General features: G+C 41.0%; 1 protein-coding gene across 8 annotated transcripts; it reads left to right on the top strand.

Annotated features, from left to right (window-relative positions):
* Nucleotides 1–1341: 1341 nt before the first annotated feature.
* REEP2 (receptor accessory protein 2) lies at nucleotides 1342–22130 on the top strand. 8 transcript variants are annotated; one of them, XM_071759080.1, is made up of 9 exons: nucleotides 1380–1512; nucleotides 1881–1953; nucleotides 7530–7606; nucleotides 8784–8852; nucleotides 9076–9196; nucleotides 9779–9892; nucleotides 10263–10410; nucleotides 10706–10863; nucleotides 12819–22130. In XM_071759080.1, the coding sequence occupies exons 1-9, from the start codon at nucleotides 1481–1483 to the stop codon at nucleotides 12891–12893; spliced, it is 867 nt and encodes a 288-aa protein (XP_071615181.1). In that variant the 5' UTR covers nucleotides 1380–1480; the 3' UTR covers nucleotides 12894–22130. The 8 variants fall into 8 exon arrangements, with proteins under 8 accessions (XP_071615173.1, XP_071615174.1, XP_071615175.1 ...); XM_071759076.1 differs by lacking the exon at nucleotides 1380–1512 and adding an exon at nucleotides 1532–1618; XM_071759072.1 differs by lacking the exon at nucleotides 1881–1953 and having other exon boundaries at nucleotides 1342–1512.
* The last annotated feature ends 2202 nt before the right edge of the window (nucleotides 22131–24332 follow it).

The following is a 24332-nucleotide window of genomic DNA, read 5'->3' as shown; positions in this document are numbered from 1 at the left end:
CTAAGTACCAGAGTTGTCGCCATGCTGATCTCTGACACAAAACTGATGCAGTTGGAAATAGATTTATTCCGGTGAAGGCTGTGTGTGTTTGCGTTACTTGGATGTGTGAGAACAGATTCCTTTCATCCTATTTGTAGGTCAGTTATGCCATCGGTGGAGTGAATTGTGCAGGCCCTTACGCAATCATTTTGTACTCATTCATATCCAAAAGCAGACTATTACAAAGAATTCTTTGTCACTTTTTGTAGAGATATTTGTGTTTTTCAGATTTTACATGTACTGGAAAGTTGCTAATGTTTTGTGTTTTTCATCATTGCTCATTATACTAAAGTTCATGCATTCATGAGAAAATTCTTCCCCAGCAGCTCTTTGTTTTCACCCTGACTCTTTCTCTGGTCTCTTTACTTGCCAAACAACCTTTTTATGAAAAGTAATGAGACTTTGCCATAGTGCCTTTCTTCAGGGTTTGCTTTTGTTTGGGTAGCTGAAGAACCACAATAGTTTTATAAGAAATAATTTATTTATTTTTTTAATTAAAAAGTGGCTTACATAATGGTAATCTTAGTGTGATTCAGAATCTGTGTACTGGGGCTTGTCAGAGGGTGGCATTTTACATAAAGGCTACTTGAGAGGCACAAAAGGGGCCCACTAATTAACTCTGGCACTGGCTGAGGGAGGAGGCTTAACTGTAGTCCTTGGTGAGTTGTTAAAATAGAACAATATTAATGAATATTATATTGAGAATATATTATGAGACTAATAAATAACTAAGGGCATTTCCCATTTTCCTCCCACTGTTCCACCTTGTCTGTGTAGTGAAGCAATCCCTAGCCTCTCAGCTTAAATGTCTGACGATCAATGGCACGAAATACCCTGGAAACTACAACTATACCAGCCCTCATCCGTTTAGTTTGATAACCCTGAGCTCTGTATCAGTGTTCACTTTGTTTTCCACACAGTTTTTTATGAAACTGGGAGCTGTGGGACTTTGAAATGCTATAAACCTAACTAATGTGTTGGTTTGCAGCATTTAATCGCTGTCGTCCGTGATCCCGTAGAGAGAGCTTCTGCTGTGGTCTCTTGCTCTCGGCCGAAGCACCCGAGATATTAACTCAGCGCTTTCTCGTCTGTAATTTTCCTCCATGGCGCACGTTACTCTGTTCCTGCCGTCTTTCCCGTAGGCCCCCTCCCCACTTCCCGGGGGGTTAGGGTTGGCAAGGCCCGCAGGCGGGCTCCCTCCCTCTCCGAAGCTTGCCGGGAGCACCGCCTCGCTGCGGGGGCCGCTGCTGCCGTCGGGCACTTCCACAGTGCGGCGCGGCCCCAGCCGTGGGGCGCTCCGCAGTGGCGCAGGGCGCGATGCTCGGGTCGCGCTGCCGCACCCTCCCCGCGCCGCGTCGGCTCCGCCTTTCCAGTGCCCGGGGCGGGGCTGCGCCTGCTGCAGGGCCCTGCCCTTTCAGAGCCGCCGCCGCCCGGCGCCGCCATGGTGTCCTGGATCATCTCCCGCCTCGTGGTGTGAGTGCGGTGGGCCGCGGGGAGGGATGCGTAGGCCGCCGCCCAGGGCCCTGTTCTGACAGGGGCGCCCCGTGGGACACGGCCGCCGCTCGGAGAGAGGCCGCCGGTGCTGCCTCGCGGGACCCAGCGCCTCGGGGTGGGAGGGTGCGGCTGCGGGGCGAGGGGGGGATGTCTCGCAGGCCGCCGCATACCGGCGGGTCCACGCCGGCTGCCGCGGCCCAAGGGCGGTGGCGCGGTGGGGGCGACCGAGCCCCCGCCGAGGGCGGTCTAGGAGGGCCGGCGTCCCGCTGGGGAGCTGCCGCGGTAGCGGGCGGAGGCAGGAGGCAGCAGGACGCCGCGAAGCGCTGAGGGGTCTGTTCCTCTGGCAGGCTGATCTTCGGCACCCTCTACCCCGCGTACTCCTCGTACAAGGCCGTGAAGACGAAAAACGTGAAGGAATATGTGAGTACGGGTCCGCCGTCCCGACGCAGCGACCGCTCGGTCCCTCGCAGCTGCCCCGCAAGCGCCGAGCCTGTCCCGGGGCGGGGGCTCCGGTTCCGCGGGGCCCTCGGTTCGGCCAGGCCGCTGAGCAGCCGCCGTGGCAGGCTCCGGAGAAGTTGCCGGGGGAGGGCTCTCGTTACAGTGGGAGGCTTCATGCCGTGAACGTGGGCTGCTTTTTTCTCAGGAGATGCTGAATGAGGAAGGGAAAGCGGGGGAAACACTGCAGCCTGGAAGCATCTGAAAGTCCAGAACAAGTTATTTCCTCTAGCTTCTTACTCTGTGTCCTTTTATTCCTTTTTCAGTACTATTGTTTTCTTTTCAAACGGCTGAGTAATTTTGCTTGGTTTGTGCCATCATATCAGCCCTGCTTGCGATCAGTGTGTTCTGTTGGTCAGTGTTGCATCCTCCTTGCTTTCTGGAATCGTTTCCTCTTACGCCAAATGCTTTCTCAGTGCTATGATGTGTCATCTTACAGAAGGGGATGGTCGAAGTTGGTCCGTACAGACGAGCTGTTTGGCTTATGGGTGGGATGGGTTTCCATTTATCTAGAGCAAGGGTTAACCTAATTGAGATGGATAGCATGGGTGAATAGGATGTAATTTGTCGGTATTGCTTTGTGATGCAGTCAGACTCCACATCCATCTAGCTCTGTTTGTTCTTACAAAGTGACACGGCAACAATAAATATTGCAGGATATAGTCCTTTTTGTTTCATGATGCTTCAGTCCTCTAGAACTGCCTATGTTGGCTTAAAATTCAGCCCACTGGCTTTTGAAGGAGATGCTAGCAAAGTTTAGAGTCTTGCTTACAATGAACAGCTTTACACATCTCATCTGGTTGAGGTGTTTTGTTTTTTAGTTTTGTGGTTTGTTTTTTTTAACATTGGTTTTTGGCAGAGAAATTGAAATGTGAATATTCAGGATGTGTTGATAACTAATACAATGTTTTGAGTGAATATTAGAAATATGGTAAAAATATGATGATCACTACTAAGCTTTCAAGGGTTTTTTTAGTAATACTAGAAACTGTAAAAAAAGCACAAGAGAACTATCTGAATACCTGCATAATCTTGTGACTTTATAGCAATCTTTGAAGTTATGTATAAAGTCATAGTATTGAATTACTGTTGTATTCTCTGACCTTCCTCTCCTCTTGCCTTCTAATTGCCTATGACCTTCATTTGTTTTTGAAATGCATATTTTTTTAACCAGAATTTTATTCTAGTTCATCTATGTCTGTCACAGAGTGTTTCTGTGTTCCAGTTACAGCATCTGTGTTAACTTAAAGGCCAACTCAGATTTCAGTCTTAAATTATTTTGTTGAGAGCTTTGGAGGAAAAACAAAGAAACCAAATTTTTAAAGCAGCGTATAGCATGCATAAATACGGAGCCTTTGAATTTGCAAGCGTACTTTACAGTAAAAACCTGTTTATTTTCTGTGGATAGGTTAGTTATTAGGTACATAAACATTGTCTTTCCCTGCAGAATGTAAACATTGTATTGATCTGATATTCCTTTGGTACATGTCACCTAAATCACTAAAAGACTTATCTCATGGTGAAAAATGAGGTACAGTACTGGAGTATCAGAAGGTTGTCTTAACCACATTATCAACTAATCACCTGGTTATCACTCTACTGGGACTGATGTGGAAAAATACAGCGTTCATTGAAGGCTGAGTTGACACACACCAAGCTGCCACAAAGAGTCCATCAGTTGCATCAGAGTACAATGCTAACTTACTCTTCTCTCCCACCATGATACAAATTAGTGGGGAGTCTTTAGGCAGCTATGACAAACTGATTCTGGTAGCTCACACTATTTTAAAATTAGCATCTTTATTTTTACATGCCATCTCCAGTTTTGGTCAAATCGATATTCCAACTATGTTTTTGCATTTACTGAATTTATTTAGGTTCTTGGTGCAACTTGGGGAGACTATGTGCAGTTTGTTGAAACTGGTGGTCATCAGCTTGAGCAGCAAAGGCCTGACTACTTTTTAATGGACTGGGGAAAAAAAAAGTAGCCTAGTTTGGCCTGCAGTTTTTGAAGGTATTTGTAATAAATATGTGGTGTTTCAGTCCGCGGGTTCTTATTCTGCTGACAACGCAAAATGTTATGGTTCAAAAGTAATTTGAAATGTTTAGATCCACGAGAACAGAGTCCAACCACCAAGGGTCAGGTGCAAGCATAAAGTTTTATTTGACAATTAACAGAAGCAAAGTGATATAACCCCATGAAGGTATGGCAGATATGTTGCGAGGCAAAGAAGATAGAAGGAAAAGAGAGAAAGAGATAGAAAGAGACGGGAGAGAAAAGAGTAAGCAAGCAAGCAAGAGAGAAAAAAATCGGAAAGTTTGAGAAAATCACCACCACGTGTCCAGAGGTGTCTAGCAAGGATTCAAGATGGTGTTCTGATTCTGGACAGGGCCCGATGCAGGATGGTGGGTCGGTGAAGGACTTGGAAATTTCAGTGTTGGTTATACACTGCCAAATTCCCGCTATTCCAGGCAAGTTATTCACTGCTCCTTTGTTGGGCCAAGGAACGGGAAGCTTTTTCCAGCTTTACTCCCCAGGAGAAGAGCTGTCATTAGCATAAGTCAGTCAGCTGCCCATTATCAGCAGGAGGTTGCAGGTCTTCCATTCAGTTCAGAGACAGAACAGGAAAGGGGGCAAGAGAGAGAGAAAATCACCAGTCCTGGATCCAGGCGTTGAGCCAACCAACAGGGGAGGGTTGATGTTGGTTAAACTCCCCAAGCCCACCGATCCAGCCCCTCATATTTTAAGCCTGTTTCGTTTAGTAAGTGTGGTTGAGACATATCAGGTTAAACAGCTGGCGCAGACCTCCACCCACCTCGCTCTCCAGTCCTTATCTCTACCAGATCATAGGCCATATGCAGACCCTATCTGTCTCCTTCCTCTCCCGCAGTCGCTTTGGAGAGGCTAATGAGGATTTGGACAAGGGGGGATTTGCAAAGGTGACATAGGCTTGCCGCAGAGCAGCCTAAGAGGTCTCCATGCAGGGTTCCTCACATGTGGATTACAAATCTCATAAGGAAGAAAGCCCAGTGATTCTTCCGCACTTATTTCTGCTCTGGTTTCTGGTCATCTGCACTTCAGGGACTTCTAGAGTTATAAATTGAGGTGTTCTAGTTTATTTAAGAGCTGTATTTCTTTCTGGCTGACTGTGGAATGTAGTGGGGAAGAATGGCATGAGCTGACAGAGGGCAGGAGACCTGTGTCCAGTGTCAAAGGTGTGAACACATATTTAAACAGCATCAAAGCAATGTGTTCTCTTTCTTCTCAGTTTGTCTTCTGAATTCTGTTATGAGAATGATGGTGTCTGATGAGCACTGAGCTTATGGTTTCATGAGGCTGCCTGCAGTGACCACTCCTGAGTGGCACGAGCTAATTTATGTGATCATAATAGTTTTCACCAAGAAAAAGTATGGAGTGTATTCAATGTATTCAATGACATTAAGCAGCAAAAAGTCAACTGGAGATCAATCAGTATAGTTCCTTTTCTCAGTTCTTTCATCAACTCATACCTAATCCCCTGGATAGGAAAATATCTTCTGGTCATTTTGTCATCTCATTATTTGCAACCTTTTCCAGATCTTTCATGAAGACGAGCAGCACAGATCTCAACTCTGATTCCTGTGAGATTCCACTGGTAACTTTTCTCATTGTGAAAAATGTCCATTTATTTTTATCCTTTGTTTTCTCTCTTTAAACCAGTTGGTAATCCTCAAGAATCCCTTTTTACCCTTGACAGTTTGGCTTCTCTGAGTATTTATTTAGGCCTGTTTGAAACTTTGTAGAAAGTCCATACACTCTCCCTTTTTAAGGGCAGCATTATAGTAAGAGCTTATTGAAACCATCAAAGAATTCTGCTTCATTTGTGAGATTAATTTTTTCCACAAAAAAACCCCAAACATATTTCTCATTATGTTGTATGTATCTCCTAATTACTGTCATTGTTATTACCTTCACTGAAGTAAGATTTACTGATATGTACCTTCTCTAAAATCTCTTGCCCAATGGGATCCCTGTTCGCCACCTTTGACATGTCATTATTCACACTTCCATACAAGAGCTGATTTATGTTGCTGTATTGAAGAATTAACCATGCATTTCAGAGTTTCTGTAGAAGTCAAGCAAATGGCACCAGGTTCTGTTCACACTTATTGATATAAGGAAAAAAAAAAGTCAGGAGACTGACATAAAATGCAAGCTTTGATTCTTTCTGTTGTGAAAAAAATTGCATAATGAAACGAGAACAATTTGGGCTACTAATCACTGTCTTCAGAACCATCCATTATGTTAGAGGGGTTAGAGGCAGCATAACCATTAGATTTTTTTAAAAGGTTTTGCAAGTCTTTCAAGGACAGATCACCAGATTTTCCAACACATTCAAGTTTGGGGAAATACCTTCCTTTGTAACTTCATTTTATGTAACAAAGACTGTCATTAAACTATTAATGTAATTTATTATATGGATTAATATGTGGATTCAATATATGGAATTCCCTTGATTCAGTTTAGTTCTGCTTTCCCATTCTTTATGACAACACTTTTACAACACTGAGTGTTAGGTTGAGTTAAGGTGACCTCTTCTTTCTATTTATGAGCTACTTACACTTAGTTTTACTTCTTAACAGGATAGAAAACTGGCAGTTACCTGTGTAAGATAATAACTTCTCTGCTCTTGAAGTTCTTGGGCAAGCAGTTTCTGTAATTCAGCTAATTCCTCATCAGGGATGACTGGCCTATAGCTGAGAGGGTTGTTAGTAAAGCATCAGGGTGTGTGTATGTGTTAGGAAGGGATTATTTTATGTTTAGTTTGAAAGAAGTCCTTACTGCTACAGAGAAAAACATAAGGAAGTAAGGAGATAGAAGATAGGTGTACAGATGTGCCGTAAGACACTTTGTAAACTATGCTCAGGATCTTAAACAAGAAGGTAAAGTTGATGTGGCATGTTCTTTGCTTTCTTACCTCTCTCGCTTTATTTAAAAAGAAAAGAAAAATGCTCATATAGTTTGTCAGTAATGATAAAAGCAAGGAATACTTATTAATGAGTCAGAGAAAAATACTGTTGGTTTGGGTTTTTATCTCTATCCAAGAAAAAATTTTAAATCAAGAAAATATTGGGCTGCAGTTGAAACTAAACTTTTGTGTATATGTATATACATTTATTACAATAATCATGGTCTATGAAAGACTGTAACTTAGTGAACTGCTTACTCTGGTTTTTTTAGAGAGCTTATTTGTGGCTTCCACACTTGTATTGTGACATTGACGCAGGGCGTGCGCTCATCCCTGTATGCTTGCATTTATCTATTTAGAGCACACTAATCCTACGTGTTTTCCCAAACTATTATGTACCATTTGGTGTGTAACCCTCTCCATTAGTGATTATATATGCTTCTTGTTAATTTCATCTTAATGTGTGAAGATGATGAGACATTCTTCCTGAGAAAACATTTCACTTTTTTCTGGGTCCTGGTGGATGTCTGTTGAGTGACTGCTCTCTTGCAGGTGAAGTGGATGATGTACTGGATTGTGTTTGCCTTTTTCACCACTGCAGAAACACTCACAGACATTGTTCTTTCTTGGTGAGTTCCTTGGTGCCATGGTTGGCTTTTTTTGTTGTTGTTGGTTGTTGTTTTGGTGCTTTTTTGTTTGTTTGTCTTTTTTGTTTGGTTGTTTTATTTTTTTCTGTTTTAGAGAAGAGTGGAGTAGTGTTAGAATGCTAAGAATAATCTGTCTCTTTTAAGTTTTCAATCCCCATGAGGAGTCTGCAGGTTTGTAGATACTGTAAGCAGGCGTTTAACTATTTACTGTTTCATCTCCTGTACTTGCAAACTGGATAAACACACAGTGTCTGTTTGAGGATCTTTATCTGTTCATAATTTTTGTGAAGTTATTAATGTGAACTGGTGAAATCTGAGAAATGGTGGTCTAAAAGACACTTTAATAAAAAAGGTAGTAGAAGATGGGACCTGTTTTGTTTTGCAAGCCAGTTGTGTGAAGGAGCAGATCATATGCAGGTCTGTGCTCTGAGTGCTGTTTTACATGAAGAAATTACCTACCACCAGTTGGGGTGGAGTGGAGTTGGGGAAAGCAGGTTCCTGGTCCTTTCGGTGCTGTGTATCATGCTTGGCAATATGGAGACCTCCAAAAATGACAAATTGTTATGTATCTTCAGATGAACATTTATAACAGGCTATGTTCAGTTTCTTCATTGCTTTAGTGTTTGAGTTTTGCATACTTCTCTGAAAGAAATACTAATCAAGAACTGCATCTTTTAAAGAAAAGTGAAATGGCTGCACATGGCTTACAATAGCTCCCATCACTTTTGCCTTTTTCTGCGTGAGCTTTGACAAGCAAAGATCTGAAAAGTGCAAGAGCTTTGGGTTGTTTACTTATTTAAAATGGACCATTGAAAACAGAAGTCACTTACTATTAATAGAGGCGGGCAGAAAGTTTGCATTCTCTTGTTTCTGTATCTTCCCAGAGAGTATTGGTAAAGGGTTAGAGATGGAAGACTTGCATACTGCCTGCTCTTTTTCATTTACACTGATCATCTTTTTGTGTCTGAGCAGTATTTACTGGAAGTTTCAGAAACTGAGCCACCAGCCTTTGCAGGAGCTTGAGATTTATTGAGATACATAGTTGAAAACTTTGGAAAATGAAAGAGAGACTAATGTAATATTAGCATGCAGTGGATACTCTGAACAAACTTGAGAATTATGAGAGTAGCTATCAGATTGTAATTTGGTGTGTTTGCAGGGCTGAGAGATGCCCTGTTTATGGAGTTTTCATGGCTATGGATGAAAGACTAAATGAAACTCGAAGAAGGTATGTCCTAGGATTCCAAGGAGGGTTCTGCTATTCTGACTTGATATATGAATTTTTCTGTTTCTGAGCCTTTGTCTTGCCTTTGCTCTCTCTGTCTGTTCTGCTTTCTACCAGTTATCTTCATCTGTCTCTGTACTGATCTTGATTCCAGTTCTCCATCTTTCTCTCTCTCTCTCTCTCTCTCTCTCTCTTTTTTTTTTTTTTCCTTCCCTCTTTCTCTCAGGTTTCCCTTTTATTTCGAGCTGAAAATTGCATTTGTGATTTGGCTGCTCTCCCCTTACACCAAGGGCTCCAGTGTCCTCTACAGGAAGTTTGTGCACCCAACGCTCTCCAATAAGGAGAAGGTACTTGCTTGTTAGAAGATTCTGACTTTTCTGGGAACTGAGTGACTTCTAATCCAGTTATGCAGCAATAAAATATGAAATGCATGAATCATGCTTGTGCTGACACTGGTGGATGTAGAATAATTCTGTCTCTGACAACGATATCATACTGCAGCTTGCTGAAAATTGTCATGTAGCCAGTAGTTTGCCTAATGCTTAGAAAGCTTGTTTGGCTAACCCGGTGTCACCAGCCCTTATCCTCACTGTCAGCAGTTAAGCTCTTCGAGACATGATAGAAACAGCATGTTTTGTAGCCTTGCTGTGTTTTTTCACATTGCCAATATAAGCAATTGCTTTGTTTCAGTTGTTAAGATTTGGAGATAGCATACTTTCAGTAAAAGGTGCGTTTGCAAGCTTTCTGTAAGTAGCAGAGAAACTGCAGTTACGTAATCAATGACAGCTACGTAATCAATGACAGCAGATGCTGGTAGCCTGGAAAAAAAGCGTCTAGATGAACTTCGGGTTTTTAAGGGTGATGGTGGGGAGACTTTGATCATATTGGTAACAAAGAGTTAAATGCTGTGTTCCACATTGCCTTCCTAGGAAATCGATGAATACATAACTCAGGCTCGTGACAAGAGCTATGAAACCATGATGCGAGTTGGGAAGAGAGGGTTAAACCTTGCTGCCAATGCAGCAGTTACTGCAGCTGCAAAGGTAATTTGACACCTTCTGTGATATCCAGGAATTCCCCATCAGTTTAGTTTTGTGTGCCAGCAGTTAGTGCTATGGGTCTGTTAGGGGTGCTGGTACTTGTTCGCACCAGTCTCCTTTTCCTTTCCTCCATTTTTTTCTTGCAGTTAATCCCATGCTTTGACTTAGGAAAAGTGGAGGGAGAGTGGAATGGATTTTGCTTTAACCTCTTCCCTGTTGGTTTTGGGAGCATGTTTTTCTTTTCCCTTCTCTGTTTTTTTTCAGAGTACCCTAGTGTGGGCAATGGGGCACCTTTCCTCTTCTGAATGATCCCATGTGAGATGATCTTAGTGAAGGTGAACTGCCCTTCATCCTGATTTTTACATCCTCTTAGGGCCAGGGAGTTCTGTCTGAGAAACTGCGAAGTTTCAGCATGCAAGATCTCACTCTAATCCGAGATGAAGATACTGTGCATATGCGAAGCCACGAGCCGCAGCTGCACCCATCTGGTGCGAGTCTCCTTGAAACCATTGAGGATTCAGGTACAGAACACCTCTGAGTGGGGCCTCATACAGCAAGTTAGGAGTGGAGGGAAGGGTTTACTGGACTTCTCATGCAGTTGTGTCTCAGAAAGACTTCAAGACTCAAAATTATCCAGGAGAAGTTGTGTTGTTTTTCCTAGTTCCCTCCCATCTACTAACGCATCTGTGCTTTTTGGATTATCTTTCATAAGGATTGTTGACATCTCCCTTTTACGTGGCCCTTCAGAATGGGCCTTTTTAGACTTCATGTGGGTTTTCAAAAGTCTTTGCTAAAACTTTCTCTCTTCTTCCATAGCTTCCTGTTACTCCTCGGGAGAGGAGAGCAGTGTGGCACAGAGATCTAATGGAACCCCATCAGAGACTAGAACAGACCCATCAGATGAAGATGCAGTAGACAAACTTCCTAAGCGCACCCAGAGTGTCAAAGCTCCTAAGAAGATGATGAAAGCTGAGGTGAGCTGGTGTGTCAATTATTTCCAGCACAGACATTGTTTTTTGAGGTTTGTTGGAAGCCCTGGTCTTCACAATCTTGGTGCATTTCAAAGATGCTTATGTAAGCTATGTTGAACAGAGTCCATGCTAGTTGAGTTGCACATCAGAGGACTTGCTGTCCACTTGCTATTCTAGTCTATAGCTTTTGTGGTTTTTATCATGCCTGTAAGCTTCTGTGATAAGCCAGGACCAAGCTTTGCTTTCATTCCTTTTTTAGGGTATTTTTAACGTTTTGTTGACTATATCCTCTCTCCTGTACGTTATGGTTTAAGTAGATAGTACTACTGTGACATTTATCCCTGGGACAGTTACTTTCTCCTCATCCAAAATGCAATGGTTCTGTACCTGCTTAGACCTTCCCAGACTTCTGCATATTAGATATGGGTAGTTTCCCCTTCAACATCATTCCTCATCCCCTCCTGCGTCTTCCCACGCAGGGGTTTTGTCTTGAAGTTTGAGTAACTAGTCATTGTTGAGCTGTACCCTCCACACAACCATATGATGATCCAAGATATTTACAGACATTCAGTTGGGACGTGGGTTGCCTGTATGCTTACTATTAAAGCAAACCATATATAAAATCAAATGCATTTGGTTCTGAGGACCATATTATAGCACTATTTTTTTTCAGCTGTTTGTGTGTTTTGTAGAATATGCTTTTTGAGGTGCTGCTCTCTAGGTTTTGACTCTTACTTGAAAGCTTCTTGTGGTTTGATCTGTATGTGACAAAATGCTTCTCCCTTTTTGTGAAATTGGGGTCCTATTTGCTTGGTTCGACTTGGACTCCTAATTTTATTTTCTGACTTTCATTTAAGGTAAAGGGTATTATATGACTGGCACACATTGTTGAGCTTTTCAGGCTGAATGTTAAATAACTTGGAGAAAAATAATAGCTTAAGGCATTGTTTTAAGTCATACTGTTAACCTGAATTTGCGGTGTGCAGGACACCTTTGCGTTTGATGAAGTACTGTTTGTAACAGTCACAGAATAGTTGAGGCTGGACGGGACCTCTGGAGATCATCTGGTCCAACTTCACTGCTAAGATAATGCCAGCTAGAGCTGGTTTCCCAGGGACCAAGTCCACATGGCTTTTGAATATCTCCAGGGATAGACGTGTATGTCCAAAGATGCGTTCAAAATCAGCCTGGATCTTTTTTAAGTTCCCAAGGCTTACTTCTGAATTGACAGCTCTGCTTTCTTCTCTAGCATATTATACAGGAGCAGGGAAACAAGAGGAACAAAGTTTGATTTCAAGCTTCCTAGTGAAGAATTTTTAAAGTGAAATTGTGAAAAGACAGTAATGGCTCTTCTTTGTTTATTGTGAATACACAATAAACATAGGTAAAGAAATTCCAATAAAGCCCTTCGCAGGTGTATTGGGGTTTATGCTTGGTCTGTTTGGATCTTTGGTTCAGATGTAGAAATTCTAGGAAGTCTTTGAGGTCTCTGAGGTTGCCTAGATGGGCTGATTGCATTGTGAATCATAAATGCACTCTTCTTGGCAATATCTAGAATGAAAGACACTGGAGGAAAGTGTGCAAACTAGTTCAAGATGTTTCCACATCTTTCAGAGAACAGCATTTAGGATGGCAGTCAGGAAGCAGAAAAGTTAGGGCAGTGGTTTTATGTGAATGTTGCTATGTCCAATCTTTTGTTCGAACATCTGACTTTGAGTTTGTTATTGCACTTGTCCTGTTGTAGAATGTCTTCCTCTCCTGGTTGCTCAGGGTGATTGGTTTACTAAGCAAACCAAATGGAGTGGTTAAACATACTTTTTGAAGCAACAGATGACATGATTAGGGGCATTGTGTTGTAGTTTTTCTGTCCTGTTTACACTCTGTTCTTTTATCTTTCTGTTAGACATTTAGGTGTTAAAGAAAACTAAACTAAAATGTCTCTCTTTCTTTCCCCTCAGCCTCCAGCAAGGAGTGTGAAAGCCCGCCCTAAGAAGAAAGCTGCAGGCGCTCTTGCTTCTGTCGAGTCATCCTAAAGAGACCTCCCCCTCCCCAGCACCTGTCTCTGTCCCAGGATTTGCCTGTTACTCTTGAGGGGGAACTCCCCAAAGGAAGGGAGCTGAGATTCATGTACATAACAGATACTGCTTTGTGTAGAGCTCGTTCCAAAGCAAGGGGGAGACTGGGATTCAGAAAGTGTAGCAGAGGGTATGCATCCTCCCGAATTCTCTCCTTTTTCATCTCTCTGTTGGAGGGAATGCTGATATGTCTGTACATAGCCTGTTGCTTTGGAATTCCCAGTGTACAACCCTTGCTTGGGAGAATCTTTGTTGGAAGAATTGACTAGGGTTAGAGACATCCATTCCACAAGAAGCTGGAAAAATGTTAGACACTGGAGTTCCACAGAGGTGGATGGCTTTCCAAAATGTCTTATCTTGCTCTGGGCATTCTTCTGCAGCTGTGTGTTGTTAAGAAGTGCCCACCATGATTCATCCTCCTTACAAATGGACTCTTATCTGTCATGTCCATTCCTTTTGAGAAGGTGACCGAAATGATGTATGCTGAGTGCTTTTGAATGTAAAGGACTAGCTCATGGGAGGAGTACATTAGATTCCCATTACTAGTACTGGAAGAGATTGGGTTTGTTTCTGGAAGATGAGGAGAGAGAATTGAAAAACTGACTAATGAAGAAAACGTGCTGTTACATGCACGTGTGGTGGAGTAGATAGAGACAGCTGTAAGCGGTAACTATTGAGAAGTAAAATTGGGCATCCATACGATTTTGAATCCTTTGAAACCGCTTCAATTTTATTTCAAGTCTGCTGTTCACTTTGATTCCTTTGAGAGCATCAGAGTGAGGCGAGGCCCATGCGTAAGGAAAGGCTGGCAGGGAGATTGCTGCTTTGTCACTTATCAGTTGAACTCTTGTGATGCTTGTTAGTGTGGTCAAATTCTTTCATTCTAGCTGATGACTAGGGTCAGTCTGGCTCATTATAGTCTGTGGGCATACCTGAGAATTTCAGAAGTACTTATCTCAGACGTAGGAGGTCCAGTCTTCAGGGCATGAGGACTAATAAATAGCTGATACAGCAATTTCGCTGATTCCACAGCTCCATTTACGGGGCATAAAAAGTAGGGAGTAGTGCACAAACCTATGGTTATTCAGTCCTCTTGCTTTATTCTAATGCAACCCTTGCCCAGATTTCCTGTCTGACCACGGGCCATGGTTTTCAGTGTCCTGAGACTTGAGCAATACGTAACACTTGGGGCAGAATCTATACTGAATGTATCTATCATGGGAGTGAAATTGCAGTACCGAAGAGAAAAATGCATCATGCCAAGCCAAGCTGGATTCACTCTCATCTACTGAACATTGTTAAAGGGTGATAAGACCAGTACACATGCAAGCAGAGTCTTTGAGAATTTGTGAGATGAGTAGGGTTGTTGTTTAGACCTCTGATGGCAGAGCAATGTTATAGACGTGGTTATCTGAAAGAATGCTTATGGTCTTAATCTTTACTGGAACTAGTTACCAAGGGAACCTGACTTCTCCTTTCCTACTGAGGACCAGTCTTAACTCTAGGTGCAGGTATTTGTGTTTGCCCATGTCTTTTGTTTTCACATTTCTGAAATTTGTTGATTTTTCTGAACTCTGTTATTTGCTGTTGATGATGTGTGCACTTCTGCAAGTAACATTCCACAAATATTTCTGTCCTAAGGAATAGGCCTTCAAAAGTTTGTAAAGTTGAAAGTTAGAACTGAGTTTTTTGTTTCCCATTGTCCTATTGGCAAATTGCTACAAATAACTAGTTATTTTGTGAAACTGACTAAGTTGGTTTTACTTTTATTTGTAGCTTTTAAAAATTGAAGTCTTCATGGAGCATGTCAGAAAACATACATTTTGTCAGAAATGTGTTTTAAATCATTACCAAGGCCTTATCCAGAAGACAGCAGGAAATTCTTGAATTGGCTTTGAGTTTTGTATTTCATAAAAAACCCCAAAATGCCACATTTTTGTTCATCATAGTTTTTTTGGAAACACTGTCTACTTGTCTAACTAGTATGTGGACAGGCATGTCCTGAAGCAGGAGTGCTTTCTGTTTCCAAAAGAAGTTCATCTCTCCATAGCAGGGGTAAAGATCTTCACTGATTCTGTGGAAGATTCAGTTCTGAGAAATTGCTGTCCTAGATTTTACTGTACTGAATATGACAGAAGCATTACTCTCTATATACCATGTATCTCTGTGACCATTTTTCTTGAATATTTTATGTTTTTACTAAAAATTCCCATAGGAAATTATTTATGTAAATCATTGTGAGGGTCTTGGTTTGGACCTTGAGGACTGGTTAGTCTCCCCTTGCGCTGATTTTTATGCCCTTTCCTTATGCATGTATTGTGATAGTCTCAGATTACTCGGTTTCATACAGTAACTTTCCAGAATGTTGTCTATCATCACTTCATTTCAGTAACTTCCTGCTTTGAAGCACAGGAGGAATTTCTGAAGACTTCATTTTGGCATTTGGATTTACCATTTTTGTCCTCCTGAGCTTCCTGTGCTAAGTATCTTCTACTTGACATCGATACTTGATGTCATTAGCCTGTGTATAAATAAGGGTCAGTCTTATTCTGACTTCTGTTGCACAGGGGGATGAGATGACTTCTGGTTGTAAGAGTCTGGAGTAGAGTAAGGGACTATTATCTAGTGTGTGATACAAAGCTGAAGATTCAAAGCAGCAGAATTTACCCAGAGCAAGTACAATGTCTTAGCATGGATGCTATCTTCTTCTTCCAATTCAAACGTGACTGCTATATTGTGCTCTGTTTGATCAAAGCCTTTGCGGTTCTGCCACATGACCTCCTAGTGAGTTTCCAGATACAGTTCTGCATTGGATGATGTGGTCTTGCACAGAAATTCTCTTGTTAATGAGAATGCTGAATGTGCTGTTTTGGTAAAATGCTTTTATCAGCTGTTGTTCAGTGTTTTCAGCAGGAAATGCTGGGATGTAGTTTCTTTTCATATCGTCTGTGGGCTTTGTTGCACAACTATAAACAAATGGTTAAATCTTCACCTAGCAGCAGAACCCATTGGGTTCAGTAAGTGTTTGGACTCCTATCCTAACATGCCTGGACACAGAGAGAAATGCAGTACAAAAAAGTGATACCTGAAGTTGCAAGGAGCAGGGTGTGTGTCAGCAGTACGTGTGTGTCAGACTTTTTGTGCCTAAAAATTATCCTCAAATACCTGCACCATGAGATACAAAGTGAAACCGTGTCTGCCTTTTGGAAAGAAATGTTTTACCTCCACTCTTCGTAATACTATGAGTCAGCTCAGTGTTCTGCTGTTGGAAAAGAAAATAGTGAAATGTGGTTTCCCTTCTGAGAAACTTAATGATTTGCTGCATAAAAGGGGAACATCTTTTCTTGCTTGTCAATATCCTCCACAGTGGGTAAGAAATATAAATATATAAGGGAGACTACTGTCAGGTTTTAAACTCCACATTTGAACAAAACATCTTAATTTCTTACTGTTCTTTATGAAGTTTCTGATTCTCCAGCCTTAATGTTTCAGAGTCTGGATGACTGATTTCTTTTAGACTAGATTAACTTTCTTGTTAAGTAGAAGGTGTAATAAAAAGAGAGGGATGCTGGTGGTGTTAAAATTGCAAAGCTTGTTCTGGGGAAGATAGATATTCCCTTGTTTTAGTGATTGAGTTCTATTAATTGTCTTTTTATTGTGCTGGGCTTCCTTTTTTTGTATGTATGTAAGTTTGACTGCCTCACAACATATGACCAAGTTGTTTCTGCCATGAAAACCATAATTTCTAGAGGACACTGACTTTCCAGTAATTGTTAGTTGTTCTTCGGCATCTTAATCAGCAGAAAATACAGTGCCTTGGGGGGCAAAGAGGGATAGCTGTGGAATACTCTGCTGGTTCTCTGGTCTGCACATAGTATTGTTTCAAGGAGCTTGCATGTTAACTGTCAAGTGTCATTGTATGCTTGAGAGAAGCTGTTGAACCGAGCTGTTTTCCTGTCTGTCTTCTAGACTTGCATATAATGCTGGAAGGTGTGGCTTATTGTCTAAGTGAGAAATCTAGGGGGGTGGGAAATACTATTCTTAGCCTTCTTTGTGATGGGGTCACTGTACTGTCACATTACTCTCCTAGTTGCTGGGTAGATGCCGCATCACATCTCTATATGTAACTTTTTCTCACTTTACTCACTAAGAATTTGTAATGTACCTCCTGTCTGAAGCATCTCGTAGTGCTGTTAGTTCTGAGTTGTCTTATAAAGTCAGATCTGTGGAAAACCAGCTAAGGATTCTGAAGCTATACTAGCTCATAGAATCACGGTTATTGGAATTGGAAGGGACCTGTAGGGATCATCTGGTTCAACTTTAAAGCTCAGGCAGGGCCATCTGGAGCCAGTTGTGCAGGCTCTCCTCTGTGGTATTTGTGGTCTGGACCCTACTGAATTTAATACTCGGGAGCTGGTATGTGCAGAAAAGTATATGCTATATGAGGATGTTGCTGAGGGGAGTGCTACTTAGGAGAGCTTGTATGTGGAATTTGGCACTGTTACAAAATGCGATAAACATAACTCAGTCTTACACTATTTATAGGTATTGTTAAGAAGCCTACAGGCTTCAGAATAGGTCTTAAGAGGTGTGCAGAATAACTTGAGGGCAGTCAGTTTGAACAGTAGGTGAAGACAAAAAACCTGCAGATCAGATAAGAACCTGTCCCGTGAGACAGAGTTGGAGTGGAAAGTGGGCTGTGTACAGCAGAGCTGTCCAGGAAATAACTGCCGACTTTCTGATCCTGAAGCAATACTTAAACTCTGTGCTTTACAGAATAGAGACTGATTTCTCACAGCACCTCTCTGTGTCTTTCTTTTCTAAGCTGGCCTTGAACTTTGTGCATTGAGATTCTTGAACTTTTCATCACTTGAGAACAATGAAGTTTGAATTTTACCTCAGCAGGCAGCTGATCTGCAGGGAGGACCAGAGGAATTCCTAGTTTCTCGTGTCATTTGTAGTCGATGTGTTATGCTGGGAAGCTCCAGAGAATGCAGTCATCTCGGAAAATTACTGCCCCTCCCCCACAATGCCTACATTTTTGGATGAAGCAAATGCTTGATGACTTACACTCATATTCACAGCTACCTGTAGAATCCCAGAACTTGATGTCAGAACTGCCAGTGCTCTGTTTCTGATGAGAACTGGAATCATAATGTGAAGTAAAAAGAAACAGTGTAAAATTGGTGTGTTTTGTCTGCAATTTTTCAGGTAAATATAGCTCTTTGCTGCTTCTTTAACTAAAAACTTTTTGTAAACCTCTTGCAGGCAAACTATTACTTCCTTTTTGTTTCTCAACTCTATCCTGTCACGACCCAATTATGTTGTTTATGTTTTCTTTTATTAAGCAAGGGACTGCTTCCATTAATACTGTCTCTTAGAGCTGAAATTTTGCCTTTTTTCCATTATTTAATCCTATGACCTAGAAACATACAGTGACTCATACAGGGCTTAAGGCTGGATTCCCGGTTGGAACCTGAGCATCTATTGCTAATAGCATAGTTTGATGTGTTTTCCTTTTTTTGCAGAAGATTCTGGCGGAAATAGGCTTACTGCTGACCTTTTGGACGAGAGCATTCTGTCTGCATGTAGCCAGATCACATCAGATTAATGTTTGTGGAAAGGCTGCAAAAGTGAGTGAGCTCTAAAGGAACAAGGCTTTGAGTCTTCCGTAATACATAACTGTCTGAGACTATCTAAAAGATCCATGGCAGCAGCAGAAATGCATTGCTATCCTGACTTGACAACAGTGGGGAATTTCATAATATTTTTTGCAGTAAGTCCTGGGGAGAATCAGGCTGGATGACAAGCATATACAATTTTTACATACAAGGGAACTAAGTTTTTATGAGAAGTAATGCTTATTAACTTAACAAAAAAGAAAGCAACTTGAAAAATTTTGGTGACTTTATAAAATCAGGAGGTAAATTATCCTGATCATCAAACCTAGAACTGTATTCATGCTGCTGCCTTTTTGGGAGAGCACTGAGATGGACTGCTCACTGTGGAACCCACTGTTAGATTATTTCTCAAATGTTTTGAATATCACATAGAGGTTAATGAAATTTCATTTTGACATGTGACTGAATTCATGTCTAAATCCAGGCATGCTGACCTGAGTAGGAGACAGTGTTGACTGAATGAAAGCCCAGTAAGGAAATGGAGAAGCTGAGAGAGATCTAGCCAGGCAAAGGACCTTCCTTGAAGTGCAGAAATTAGAGACACAGTAATGCTTAGTTGTGGTTCAGCATATTCATAACAAAATTTCAGTTACCACAGTGCTAATATAAAGGCACAGGAGATTTGTGAATTGCTTTTTGTCCACCAGAGGGTATAAGCATAGTACACATTCACTGAAAATGAGAGAGCAGAGACTTGTCTGGTAACAGTTGAATCAATTGATCAACAGGTTGATCATCAATATTTCCTATGTATGAGAGTGCAAGTCCTGTTTAGAAAGGAGCAGGGGCAGGAGGAGAGGGCTGTAATGGAGAAATATGAAGGTATACTGCACTTGACCCCTGACTAAAAACTCCATTTAAGCCTTTTGGGCTTTCTAATTTAGCCACTTTCCAGGAAGGCTTGCTGAGACTATAGTGTTAGAGAATAACTCCTCAAAACTCTTTCTTGTACATTCAAACAGTTTTCTAGCTAAAGGAAGCAGTTCTACAATTGCAATGTCTGTGATTTATAACCCCCCCTGCCTCTTTTGCAGTTAACAACAAGTTTCTATGTGTTTCTGTACTTCAGTAGGGTTGCTTGAAATTCATCCTTCAAATTTTGCAGTGTTTCCTGGTAAGAATGAGTTGTTTTTTCAATTGGATCTATAGTCTGTGAAAATGGAGGCAATTTTAATCTAAAAATACAAACATATCTAATGGTTACTATGGTAATTTGTGGCCATGGCAACAGAGAGTTGACATTCTGAAGAACATTGTTCAATTTTTTTTTTTCTTTTTACTCTTTCTTTTTTTTTTTTTTTTCCAAAGAGCAACCTAATTAATGGTGCGAGCATTTCAGGAGAAAACACTAATTTTTTTTATTTCTTAACCATGGAAGATCATGTGGGTACAAGGGATTTTGACATTGTCTTACATAAGATTTTTGTAGAAAAGCTCATTAACTGTGGGCTGGATGAGTGAACGGTGAGGTGGATAAAAAAAAAATGGCTAAACAGACAGACCCAGAGAATGGTGGTCAGTCCCAGGAAGTTTTAACTGCAACACCAGCAGCTAGCAGCACACCCCAGGACTTGGTACTGGATCTGGTGCTGTTTAACATCTTCATTAGTGATCAGGATGGTGGAGCAGAGTGTACCCTCAGTACGTTTGCTGATAACACCAAAAAATCTATATGTTTCTGTTCTGTTTTTCTTTTGTATGATTATAGAGTTAAATAAGCAACATAGTCCTTTCAGGCAGGTGCTAAATTTCAGCTAAAAGTTGTGGGTTGCCCTGACTTAGTTGAAACCCCCAAAGCATCTGTAACATTATAGGAAACAATAAAGAGTAAACAATAAAGAGTGAAAGAGTTCTGTTTATAGTAATATATTATTGAGGGAGGTAGTAATGGACTCTGAAAACTAAGCCTTGTATTTAGTGAATGGCTATCTCTGCCACCATAAAGCTAATGTTAAAGGCTCTCTGCTGGCAACACTGTTTCATTTTTATAAGAAAATGTGATGGATATAAAACTGTAGCTGAAGCCACAATACAGAATTTTCCAAGCTTTTTCGTTTTTCTAGATCCTACTAGGAAATCTAGCAACTGAATTGAAACTACAGCATTGCTGCTATTTCTTTCTAATTTTGGGCAACAAGTATCTTAAATTAAACAGAATCTAAATAGCATTTAAAAGCTAATTTTTTAAAAGCCATCTGTTGGGACTATTCTGTATTTGCTACAGCAATACAGTAACCGATACTGGAACCACTGTGCTGCCCAAAGCTATTACCTTAGAAAAGGGAGAAAACAGAAAAAGCCAGCCCAAACCAAACTGGTTCAGATAGTCCAGTCTCTGGGCTCTGATGCTGCTCAGCCTATGTGCTGACCAATGGGCAGTCTGGACTTAACATACACATTGGAAAAGCCTCTTTCTGACACTAACATCCTTTTTATCTGTGCTCTGAAGTGCAGTGATGTTAAATGTCTGCTTTACTGGGCTGCTTTTGGTTGAGGGAGTGGGTTAAATTCTTTTCCTAGTTCTTTTTAGATTCAGTAAAAGTTTAGTCACTTGCTGCAGTATAGTGACTTAAATGTATAAGCACTATTAGATATCCTAATCTCATGTTTTGCTTGCTTCATTACCCAGACTCTTTATAGGTATCTTTTTACATTCTTTTTTTTGTGAAGACCATTCAAGAAACTCAGGTATTTTCTCTTTGATATTTTGCTCTTTTGCTTTCATTTTCTCCTAGTTCAAAGCACCCATTGTTTTTCTTCTTTTTTTTCCCAGAGTATGATACAAAATGTTTTATTGGTGCAGATGTGCTTTCATTCCACAGGGTGGCAGCTAATCCTTATTTACCTTTTCTGTTATTTTGACATTTTTGCTAGAAGCCGCTCTCCTAGCCAAGTTCCCCTCCAAGGTGTAAGGGTCATGAACCTGTAAATACAGCTCTTCTGTTTGGGTTAGATGGTATTTGGAAAAGCTGATTATCTTGTTTCTGTTCAGGCTGTTTTGACTTGCTAAAGATAATAGCCAACAGGACAAAAAAAGCATAATTCAGCGACTAAATTTCGAATATTACAAATTACAAATGCTGCTGTTTTACCTGGCGGTATGGTGGTATCTCTAGGCGAAGGTTATTTTGAGAGAGGTTTAGTTATTGATGTGGGTGGGGGAGAGAGGTTCCAGAAGTTATTTATTCTCTCTTTACTTCCAGTTTATTTTGACAGATAGATAAGTGTATTGGATAATTTGTACTGAAATCTCCATATGTCAGAATTATATGTTTATGAGTTGCAGATATGGTGCTTTGTTCTTTGCATAAGACTTTACATAGTTTTCTCCCATTTTTTACTCTGCTGTTTCTTAACGATTAGTGCCTGTGATTATTTTTCTTTAAAGGCCGCTGCTTTATTATCTTCTCAAACTATGTTCCTAAGTTGATTTAATTTCTCTTCATGTCTGTCTTATATGTTAAGTATTCTTCCTTTCCCCCTCTTCATTGTTAAATAAAGATACAAAAAGTAATGCAGAGTCTTGCTATTTCTGCCATGTAAAAATCATGACAAGTTTTGAGAACTGGGAGCTGTCCTGATTTGGTTTTCTCACCTACATGTTGTCTCTTGATTACGTTGTGTCCACTTCCCAGATGTTAACTGAGGATTTGGATTCATATCTGAAGTGTATTTTTCTGCTCCTACGGGTACAGATCACTGTAGATTCAAACACTAGTACTGTTACACATGTAGGAAACCTCCCTAAATGGCAACTGCAAATAATTCTGGGGAGGACAGAGCGTAGAAAGACTTTATATGTGAAGTTAGAGAATGGTGAATATCTGAGTACGTGTGCAGGAGCACGGATGTTCTGTCAGTGCTACGTGACTGTTACACCCAGGCATGAAATTTTAGACTGGTGAGGATATAGTGGCAGTCTTGAAGGACAGGTAGCAAGAACCCCACTTACTTACTGAAAAGCCTGTGGTGCAGACTGCAGACACAGAGTGTGTGAAATTATGAGAAAAAAATGGGCTATGAGAAGAATTTTTTGTGGTTATCATCAACAGTTGGTCCTACACCCACCCTGATGGTGAGTAAAGTGGGTACTCAGGACTAGCACTTGTAGTGACTGGGATAAGAGAAGAATTATTCAGCTACCAGGATTCTGCTGGCATCTTTCTGCTTAGTGTTTTTTGTAGCACTCAATGCTTGATCTGATAGACTCTGGTTTCTAGCTGGAACTTAGTAACAGCAGTTGTGGATTGAGTCTCTGGTTTTGACTGAGCTGAAGTACTTTTTTGACATAGAAATTCAGCCTAGCTTTTTTTATTTCTTTTTTTTCCCCCCCCCTATGTGTAGTTTTCCTTCAGGACACTTTGTTTTCTCTTTTCCCTCCTTGCTGTCAGTTTTTTCTGCCACTGCCATGAACGTCAAGCCTGCAAGCCTTCTGCCTCCCTGGATGTCCTCATGAAGGAGGCAGATTTGCTGCTGCTGCCTTTTCAGCCATCTCAGGCTTGACATTCCCACCCTTAGCAGTCAGAAGAAGAAATATTTATGTAGTAAATAGGTGTTTTGTCTGTAGTTCTGGACATACGCAAAAAATACTATGTGGTTATTTTATTCTCTGTATATGTCCATGGTTTTTATACATTCCCAGCTTCCCCAGAGGACAAGTGTATATTAATGTGTTGGCTGAACACTCAAATATGATGCAACAGCACACACCCCATGCAGGATGATAACAGGAGGAATGAATGAGTTGTACAGGTTTGGAGTTTGATTTTGGCTGTTGGTTATAACACTGACAACTCTTCAATTTCAGCCTCTTCTCCCAGGTGAGCAGGCTCAAATATAAAGTACCACTGAATTTGTTGAGTTGTAGCTGATAGATTAGAGATGATTGGCGAGCAGCTTAGTCTGCTAGTAATGCGATGTAGATAATTGTTTTGGATCCTAGAGATTACTATCTGGTAAGGAGAATTCACCCTACCAGAGAGCATTCGAGCATTCTGACTCACCAGAGCTGTCATTATTGAATAACATGGATAGTCATCAGGGTTTGGAAGCATTCCGTGCATTCAATAGGAGATATGTGCAATTCTCATCAGCCTTACTTCCCATGGAATGAGAGTACAACAGCCTGTCCTGAGTGGGTATGCTTTTTTTTTTTTTTTTACTAGTAGCCGGGGGCATGATTTGTATTCTTTCTAGCATGTAGAAACCATTAAAATGTTTCTAAATCATAAATGTCATTTGACTACGTAAGACAGGGATCAAAATGAAAACAAAAATAAAAAGGAATTGCCTTGAGAATGATGGATTTGTGCTTCCACCTTTGATTTAACATGTGAAACCAAGCCTCATGTTCTTTCTAGTGGATTGTGATACAGCCAGTGATCAGTGAAACACATCGCTTAGTCTACTGGCTGTAAGTGGTAGTATGAGGGGTACAGTGGTATATCCACGGTATTCTGGTTCTAGCCTTAAAAATGTGTATTAATCATTATATTTCATATAACTGTGCCCAGACTTTGGCTGCTTTTTATGCAGTCTCTTTTGGTTTGCTTGTTAGTACTTAATGAAGAGTGTTTCTTGGACAGTGTTAAGTGGGCAGAGTCTCTTTTGAAATGGGCACATGAAAAGGATCAGAGATTCTGTGAGAGAAGTGATTCGTTTCAGGGAACATCTCTTTAAACCTTCTAAAAAGCTTTTACACATGCTTGTATATTAG

The sequence above is a fragment of the Heliangelus exortis genome, chromosome 15, assembly GCF_036169615.1.
Source record: "Heliangelus exortis chromosome 15, bHelExo1.hap1, whole genome shotgun sequence".
Classification (NCBI taxonomy): Eukaryota; Metazoa; Chordata; class Aves; order Apodiformes; family Trochilidae; genus Heliangelus; species Heliangelus exortis.
The sequence above is the reverse complement of the archived record's forward strand: the minus strand, read 5'-3'. Positions and strand labels throughout refer to the sequence as shown.

What these genes read in the sequence shown, in the direction of transcription:
- REEP2 (XM_071759072.1), top strand. Translation starts at nt 1,357, where the DNA reads ATGCTCGGGTCGCGCTGCCGCACCCTCCCCGCGCCGCGTCGGCTCCGC. An exon ending in CTAAATGAAACTCGAAGAAG is followed by an intron (nt 8,853 to 9,075) that starts GTATGTCCTAGG and finishes TCTTTCTCTCAG; the next exon opens with GTTTCCCTTTTATTTCGAGC. An exon ending in TGAAACCATTGAGGATTCAG is followed by an intron (nt 10,411 to 10,705) that starts GTACAGAACACC and finishes CTTCTTCCATAG; the next exon opens with CTTCCTGTTACTCCTCGGGA.